Below are 9601 nucleotides of genomic sequence, written 5' to 3'. Positions count from 1 at the left end.
TATATATATATATATATATATATACATCTATATATATATTATTTATACATATATATGTATATATATATATGTATATATATATATATATATATATACACATCTATACATATATGTATATATGTGTAATTTAGGGGGTCTCAAGCTTCAGGAAGTCACGGGAGTCTAGGTGGTGGAGGACGGTGTCCCTGAGAGTGTAAGATGGGCCAGTGACCATCCAGAACTTCTGAAAGTGTCCAGAAGATGGAGGTCTACTGAAACTGAAAATTCAGGCATTTTAACAGAGTCGTATATTCTGTAGAATAGTTTTCTTCCTTATTAATTGTGCATGCTCCGGCCCGACCGAGTACCTCCCCACCCTCCTGATATAATTTCTACCACCCAGGTTTAAAAAAAAATTATTGCATTTTCTCTAGCATTATAGGTGTGGCGATTATCATAGGTGTTTGTGCCTGCATCGTGTCTGCTTATCATGAAAAATCAAAGTTCCTTAAATCTGCAAATAGAGTCAAGGCGTACAAACCTGAAATGGAGAATGACGGGTTACCTAAATTAGTGCAGGTCAAGGTTTAACCTATAGCACTCACAAACCTGTTGCAATTATATTGTGACATAATCACCACATTGACGAATAGAAAAACATTCAAGAGATTGAAGACGTTACGGAACAGACTCAGTGGCGGATCTAGGAAATTAAATTAGAGGGCGCCAGATGGGAGGGCCGGGCCAGCACTCCCCCTAACCCCCTTTATTCAAGTTCCTTTTACCAAATTTTATCAAGTAGGTAGTGATCTTCGTCAACACCATCGCTGTTCCCCCAAAAACCAAACATAGATGAAATTAAAAAACAATCCTAAAATTGCTGGGCAAATATATGGAATATCGCTTGTTACATTCGAACTTTACCTAATACCATCAATAAATTCATTTAATGTTAATTTTTAAAATGTTTACAAATAATTGATTCATGTTAGTATTCAGTCCATTTATTCTTTCGATTGTGCTTATAGTTGTTAACAAATGTGTTCGTTTTTGTTTCTACTTAAAGATTGTAAACATTGGTTTTATAGATTTTACATTTTATTTATGCATTGAATTATTGTTAATTTCTATTTAATTTGTAGCAGTTATAGTTCTGAATCTCATTGGTTTGTAATTTGATATGGACTTGTCTGAAACAAAAGAAATTGTTTGATTGATTGTTGTTAGTATATTACTCTGTTGCTCTTGAACAACAACTCGGTCCCTTTCATGGGATTAAACATTGGTTTCATGTTACCTTTTATTTATGCATTGAATTATTGATTGTTTATTTCTATTTAATTTGTACAAGTTATATTTTTGAATCCCATTTGTTTTTGTAATTTGATATGGGCATATCCTGAAATACAAGTAATTGATTGATTGCTTGATTGTTGTCAGTATATTACTGTTGTTCTCGATCAACAACTCGGTCTCTATCATGGGACTTCAATGACTCGGGTTGTAATGTGTTTAAATACATTTTTAATGGTGGGAAGTACTATCATCTGCAATCTTTTGTAGAGTTGATGTCTGTAAACGTAGTTTTATTTCTAGACTTTCTTTACAATATAATTCTCTTATTTTAACTACTAATATTGACATTTTTTACAATAGCTTGTCTATATTTTGTTCTATTATAATTAATCATTGGAATAAGTGAGATTTTTGTACACGTTCGTCTGCATATTTGATATATTTAAATTTTATATACCGTACTCCCGCGAATAAGCGCCCCGTTTGAATAACTGCCCCTCCTAACGTTAAAATTTCCTTAAGCGCCCCGTTTGACCCTCATAAGATTTTCTTTTTAGCAAGTCAATAATCCAATCAATCCTGGGACTGTGGTTGTTGGCATGACTTGAGCTATAGAGTGGAAACGCATTCTTCTTCGGTCAATATCAAAATGAGGATATTTCATATTTCTCTTGGACAGATGAGAGCTCCGATCCCTGGACAGACAGTCTGAGTTTTTAAGAAAAAATACAATGATCCTGCCATCCTGCTAATCTCAATCGGCCGAGCATCTGCTATTTTGCTGTTATGTAAATATTAACTCATTCTTGTCATAAGCCATGTTCTCTGGACGATTATCTTTTCTGACCACCATTCGTAATGTCCTTATATAATATTTTTTTCATTCACAAAGTGCCTCTTGAATTTAATAATTTCCCATAAAAACCCCTCGATTTTCATCCATTTCCATAAGCGCCCCCCTCAATTTCCACTCTGTTTTCATAAGCGCATAAAATATTTTAAGCGCTTGGGCGCTTATTCGCAGGAGTACGGTATTTTACCAGCTTGTTAGTGGCGATCATTCGCTGTTTGTCTGTTGAAATGAAATAAATAATAAATAATCTTGAATCTATATTATTAAGGTAGTCGTTGATTTTAAAAACAATAAAAATACAGTATTCAGCCCTGGAGTCACACTATGTTTATTCTTTCTTTCTTTCTTATTAACAAAAAAAAAATGTTATTTAACTTAGTTGTGATTATTAAGTCAATTAATAGATTATTGAAGTAGCACCAATTTATCTTATTAGGTCAGGGGTGGTGCCACCTCAGAATTATGGGTGTAATAAGTTTTTATTACAGTACTTACAGTATATATTCATCATTCACTACTTTCCACCAGAAACCTTTAAATTCACAAAACAAACTGAAAAACCTACTATTTTGTCCTTATCAAAAGAGTAAACGTAGACATTTACTTTAATGCTGATGATATCAACACTATCTTCTTGTGTCTACGACTTTATAAACATCCTGCTGACATAAATTCATCAATCACATCACAAACTAACACAATCCAAGTAGATTGTGTTAGTTCGTGAAATCACAGTAGCGCGTCAAAACGAGCGTGTATTGGTTGTCAGGCACTTTCCTATTCCTTGTCACACAAAAAGTCTCTTTTCTTTAATTTGATTGTGTTAGTTCGTGATGTGAGCGACGAATTATTTATATAATGACCCTGTGACCTCCACAATTCCTGTTAAGCACTGTCCAGACTACCAAAGTATTTGACAAAAAGATGCTTATGCCTAAATATGGTCATGATGACATCATATCATGACCTATATAAGCACATCATGACTATGGGCATACAACAGCTTTTTTCAAATAAAATTTGATAGTCTGGAAAGGGCTGTATTTAAAAAAAATATATCAATAACATATTCAAATAAATTTTACCCACATTTCACTTTACATATTTATGAATTTTGCTTTTTATAGTAAATAAATAATAATTATATTTAATGTTGATATTAAATTAAAGTGAGTTTAACATGATTTCATGAAATTCAGAAGACCTTAATTATATTGACCTGGTTTCCATTAAAATCATGTATGTATCTTGTAAAAACGTATTCATTCAAAATATCAATACAAATATCCACTGCTATTTTAGGTTGAAATTTAAACAGGTAGAAATTAAAGTGATATTTTACAGTAAAATATTGACCCCATGTCGCTATATTACATTACAATAGTGACCTGGGGTCAATATTTTACTATAAAGAAATGCTAGATTATGTTTAGCCATTTCACACCTAGCCTTATCTACTGTGTATTTTTCCACCAATCAACATCAAGCTTCATTTCCCAATCATGTTATTATTTCCCTGTTTGGATTCTCTGTAGAAATTATTCTCTTGGTGAGCATCTCAATCAAAACATAGAGACATTCTCAACAATACTTGTTACTTGTTACTTCTATAGCGCTTTCCTTGCGGTTATAAAGCGCTAACACTATAATTAATATTTCCTCCAAGTACAGCACAGCCCAACCAAAACCAACAGAGTATGCTCTCACAAATCATAGACCAAAGAAAATTAATGGTAATAATGAATAAAAAGATTCAGAACACTATATGTGGCAAAGACCAGCCAAACCAGTCACTCGTCGCAAAAACCTATTTTGAGTTATTAATACAGTGTTAGAGAGTACAATAATAGCTATAAAATGGTAAAAAAATCATTCAAATCGGACATTTCCTTATGAAGTTACAAGTGTTTAATCCACACAGCTGTTTAAAGAACAATATATGAGAAATCAGCCTTCAAAGTTTATGATTTCAGGCATTTCTCATGCAGAAACTATCTTTAAATCTTTAAAAAGTGTTGTTTTAACATTGAAAATGGGGAAAATAACAGCATAGGATGGTGTGTAGATATATAAAGGTTAACTTAGCGCATTAAAATAGATTTTTTAAAAATTGACATTTTAGCATGTTTTGGCCATTTTCTCTGAAACACGATTTGCGACGAGTGACATGTTTAGCTTTCTAATAAAACTTGCATCAAAATAACATCAACCTCCTCCCACAGGACAGGAAATTTACATTTAAACAATATCCATGATGAATGCGGGCACAAAAAACTACTATTTTTTAACAATTTAACAGTTCTTTGTTTTAAAACAAGCTCAAATAAATAATAATGTATGGGTTTTAATGCAATAAAAATGTTGTTTTTAATGGACAGCACATCCAAAGTGGTTCTACTGAAACTGGTGTGCATGAATTCAGTGTAGGGGCAGTCTTCGAGATGTAGGCGTCGGTTTGGATTGAAAATTCTGGCTTGTTCTTTCTTTTGTCTTGGAAAAAAAAGCAAATTAAAATATCTTGTTAATGTAGAAAATATTTCATGCTACACTTAACAATACAATTCTTTATTTTCTGTACTACGGGTCTGCGAGCAGCGGTAGCGCCAGAAATGTACTGACAAGGGGTCCAACATGTCTAAACCAATGGGCTGACTAAAGCCTCAGTCGAGGGCCGAATACAAAAAATCCCTGGTAGGGTTCACGGGTAGAGTTTATACAGCTTAAAATGGTGCAAATTGTGCTTTTAGACCACAATATTAGAGATTAGCAATCAAAGTAACATTATTTGGATAGCCAAATTATTATTATTTTTTAAATTTTTGACCTAGTCGTGTCGTCAGATGATCGGGGGTCCGGATCTGTCTGACGGGAGGGCACAATCCCCTTGGCCCCTCCCCCCGCTGGCACCACCACTGGTTGCGAGTTATACCGATAGATGTACACTTTCTTATATACTTGCAATCTGTTGCTTTAGGAAATGTGTTCGCTCATTGAGTTCAATGAAACAATTACATGCTGATAGAAATATGTAGATAGAATCTCTGAGTACATGTGAGTGTAATAAGGTTAATTGAAAGTGCTATGATCGCCAATGCAATAAATGTAAGATATCGCAGCGGTTAGGAAGTAAAAGAGGATGATGATATGATGGTATTGATAATGATGATGATGAAGATGGATGATGATGTACATGTACAAAAAAGTGATAAAAAAACTAACATGAGGGGGAACATGAAAGAGGATGACGATGGCATTGATGATAATGACATTGATGAAGATGGATGATGATGTACAGGAAGAGGAGTAGAAAATTAATTTTTAAAAAATGACTAACAGGAGGGGAAATAAAAGAGGATGATGGTGTTGATGATAATGATGTACAAGATGAGAAGAATAATATAAGTTGAAGAAGACGAGGATGATGATGGTAAATGCAATAAACTAATTACAATAATAATAATACATGTAATAACAATGACAATAATTTTCTATTTACAAAGCACATATTGCTAGGACTGCCTCTATGCCATTTTAAGCCAGTTTTACACTAGGCAAATTTATTCACATGAATTAAAAGCGTTGATTTGCTTCCTGAGCTCTGATTGGTTGCTCATTTTTCGCTTTGCAAAAATAACAAACAGTTCGAGCTATTGATTTCGCTGAAGCGAAAAACTCCAATAGAAAATGAACCTATGCTTTTGATTTGCGCATATAAATTTCCTTTATATCAACTTAAGCTGCATTCACACCAAATCTGAGTTTTCGGATTGGAAGGCTTATCGAATAAAAAAATCGTATCAGTGTGTAAGAATAGGTATGCTGGCATTCAGCACATCAAAAAGATGGTCTGAATTTTGGTTCAGGTTCGTTGTGAATGCAGCGGCAAGGTGTTTTAATATAACATATTTAAAAGAAATGAAAGTATGGTGGCAAACAATGCAGTCTCATAGGCTAAAATATCCACCTCTGCACTGGCGTAATCCTTGACCTCTACGTTAAACTAAGGAGTATTAATAAAGGCATATTAAGCTACATTTACACTAGACACGACGACATATTATCGCCTCGTTTATATTCTTCAACACTGAGTGCATATTCATCGGGTCGTTATGGTGTCTAGTGTAAACGTAGCTTTACTCTGAATCGTCTTTATGCGCTGAAAACCACAACCCAAGGTATAAAATGAAAAGAAAGTGCTACGGGAAAGAAGCAGGTACTTAGTACAAAGGCTGAGTTAGCATAGGGATGTGATGTAAATTACAATAAGGAAAACCCACTATAGTAATTGTTTCCAGTGGGGTCTTTCTGGAGAGACAATCCCCTACTCTTTTCCGAAGAACGTACTGCATTCTTTATGTGGCCATATTTTACACGGGACAAACGGTTTAAATGTCTCATCCGAAAAGACAGTGCGCTATAACTTACATTTCAGCCCTTTAGCTGAAACACAAGGAGAGGCAGCGATGGGAATTAAACCGGGGAACTAGAGATCTCCATTGTTCAGTTCACTCTAAGTGGAGATCAAACCCCGATTTTCAGGTCCCAAAGTGGTCTCGAATTTGAGGGGGCCACTGTATATGACTCTGCTGGTAGTGTTAATAACAATGACTGCTGTTTACTTACAAACACAGTTGGCAGTGGGTTGTCTGATGCGTTTTCTCTAGCAGTACTTGTCAAGGGATGCCTTCTATGGTGATCTGATCGTGGGCTGACGGCGGGTGACGACTGACGTGTCGTATTCTTGGACTGTATACCTGAGTCGGCCATTCTTCGCTTGCTTAAATTTAGTACTATTTGTTTCATTACAGCTACTTCCTATTGATAATGATAACAATCATATATACAGACATTTAATATGCAATTATTATTTTGGCATGTCTTTTTGCACTTCACATTAGCACCATAGTCATACACATAAATGCATCGTGAATGGATCCAATCCATTTTGCCACTACAATTTAAAATTTCAATACACACAATACCATGCACTGTACTGAAATAAGAAAAAAAACAGATTACAAATACAGAATGTTTAATATTGCCTCAACGTCTTCATTGTCATACTCCCCACTTTCTGGCAATTCTGGCACCTCCCCTGGTTCGAATCTGCGATAAGTTTGGGGAAATAAGATCACACTACAAGATAAAATTTATGTTATTCTTACTTGTCGTTGATTTAACAGTCTTTCCATATCCGCTGACAATTGATTCTTTGTTCTGTTGATTTCATTTCGCTCTTGTTTTAATGACCTGTTGATGCATGAGACAATAATAATAACTATTAATATTGTGTTAAAGTGTCACTATCTGCCATTCATTCATTGGTTATATGTAAGTTCTACATATTTAGCGCATAATGCAAAAAGCTTCTATACGCTTCACAGAAGCCAAATGGCCGAACGGTAAAAGGTAGGGGCGCTGCTAGCTACAGCCTTAACATCGCCGCTGGTTTCAGCCACTCCTCGCCCATGCTTCGGTTGGTAAAACCAATTCTTCTCGGATGACTTAAAATGGAGGTCCAGTGTGTATACATCTGGCTTGTGTGCACTTTAAAAAACTCATTGCATCTTTTGGAAGATCAGTGGGTTACCATGATGTTATGGTTCATTTCAGCCCATCATTGTGGAATGATGTGAACATATAGCTACCATGAAGTGCCTCTTTGCGGCTGCTAGGTAGTCACGGACCACGCCCATATGCGATTCAGCACAACGACGCTGCAATTTATGGGTTATTATCTTTACCTTTAGTTCATTTACCTAGTTTTTGCCAATAGAACTATTTATTATGATTAATGACTAGATGTATAAACAAATAGTATATATAGAAAAAGAGAGCCCAATACATTTTGGGAGCGTGAATGAATGATACATCCTTACATAGATGTTGAAGGATGGCCACCGCGTACAGTCTAACTGTGTACTGATTTACCAAATGAAGCAGTACTGTTGTAGAGGGCAGTAGATTTGCTTCATTTTCTTTATCATCTCACCATTAAAACAGACATAAACTCACACATAGTGGGCACATTCCATGAAAACAATGGTGACTTCTATCATAACTAAGGGAGTGATGTATCTATATTCTTTGGAATAATCCATTAACTGGATGATTTCTTACCTGATATCATCTTCCAGTATTGATATATGTTCTGAATGTTTATCAATCTGCGAGTCTCGTGTACGGATGCTCTCTATCAGATAATGGTAAGGCTGCTGTGCTTGGTCAAGTAAACTTGTGGCATTTGATAACTGCAATAAAAAAATAAAACAGAACAGAAAATGGTACAGTATTGGAAGACCTTAGTTTAAAAGCAACTGAAAAAAGAACATGGGTGTCCAAGGACAACTATGGGTAAATGAGGATAGTATAATGTTCTAAAAAAAAGATTTATTATTTTATAAATTGTCTTTAATAGGAGTCGGTCTGTATCAATTGTAGAGGTGTTTAATTGGAGAAAGAAATGTACGCCTAAATTATGTAGGCCTACCATTTAAATATTGATTTAATTTAAATGTCTAAATCATGTGTGTTTTACATACTGTTATTGTGTTATATTTTTTATTACTATATGGTATTTCTTTCTTGTATGTACGGATGTACGGTTCTTGTATTAGTGGTGGATTCGGGGTGGGAGGGTGGTGGTGCTTACATTTCAGAAAATACTTTTTTTTAAAACAGACAAAAAAATAGGTACTTATTCTAATGAAAGATTGAGTGTGCCCTTTCTGGCCATCTAGAGATGCCACAGCAAAAAGGTTTAGTAATCTGTAAAAGTCCAGGGCTCCTACTTTTTGAATTCCTAGATCCACCACTATAAAAAGAATCACAAATTGTGTCTACAATTGATCAGCTTACCTCATTCCCAAGCTGCGACAGTTTTGTTTTGCTTTGGTCAAGTTCCTTCCTCAAAGATGTATTGATTCTCTCTAAATTTAAAACCCTTCTTGCTAAATGTACACTGAAAACAAAGAATTTACAAGAAATTTTGAAATGTCTTAGCAATGATGTAATGGTTAAGCTCAGGCAGTACCTAGCTATGTCTGAACATAATCCATATCTTTATTATATCTATCACTGTATGAGCAATGATGTGAGCAATTGAGGTGCTCATTTTCATTTTTAGCCATGTTTAAAGATTTACTGTCTCTCATTAACTAGAGTACTTGAAAAAACCCATTACATATTTGAATCGTCCAACTCATATATATAATTAAGTAAAGTCGATTATTACGTACAATTACACATTTAGATGAGAAGATTTAACAACAAACTTTAGCAGCTGAGAATTTAATTTTAAACCTTTGAGGATTTTTGGGAGAGAAGAAATTCTTAAGCAATGATGTAATGTCTCAGCTAATCTAATTTTTAATTTTGTGGTTTTGGTTTCCGTTCCATCTTTACACTTGCCTGATAGCGCTTAGAGTTTTTGTATTTTGCGCTCTATAAATTAATAACCATTAACCATTAACC

The 9601-nt window shown here is 34.6% G+C and overlaps 1 protein-coding gene across 1 annotated transcript in view; it reads right to left on the bottom strand.

Annotated features, from left to right (window-relative positions):
- Positions 1-4414: 4414 nt before the first annotated feature.
- The window catches only part of LOC117103756 (progesterone-induced-blocking factor 1-like), a gene marked incomplete at its 5' end in the record, with an annotated part of 15495 nt that continues 10308 nt past the window's right edge, over positions 4415-9601 (bottom strand). Inside the window, 4 exon segments of the mRNA XM_033244366.1 lie at positions 4415-4618; positions 6752-6943; positions 7294-7378; positions 8249-8379. Coding sequence (XP_033100257.1) covers positions 4547-4618; positions 6752-6943; positions 7294-7378; positions 8249-8379 — 480 coding nt within the window.

This window comes from Anneissia japonica, unplaced genomic scaffold (assembly GCF_011630105.1).
Source record: "Anneissia japonica isolate Jap-2015-1 unplaced genomic scaffold, ASM1163010v1 scaffold288230_len64629_cov158, whole genome shotgun sequence".
NCBI classification, from domain to species: Eukaryota; Metazoa; Echinodermata; class Crinoidea; order Comatulida; family Comatulidae; genus Anneissia; species Anneissia japonica.
Note: the sequence above shows the minus strand (reverse complement) of the source record. Positions and strands in the feature narration are given on the sequence as shown.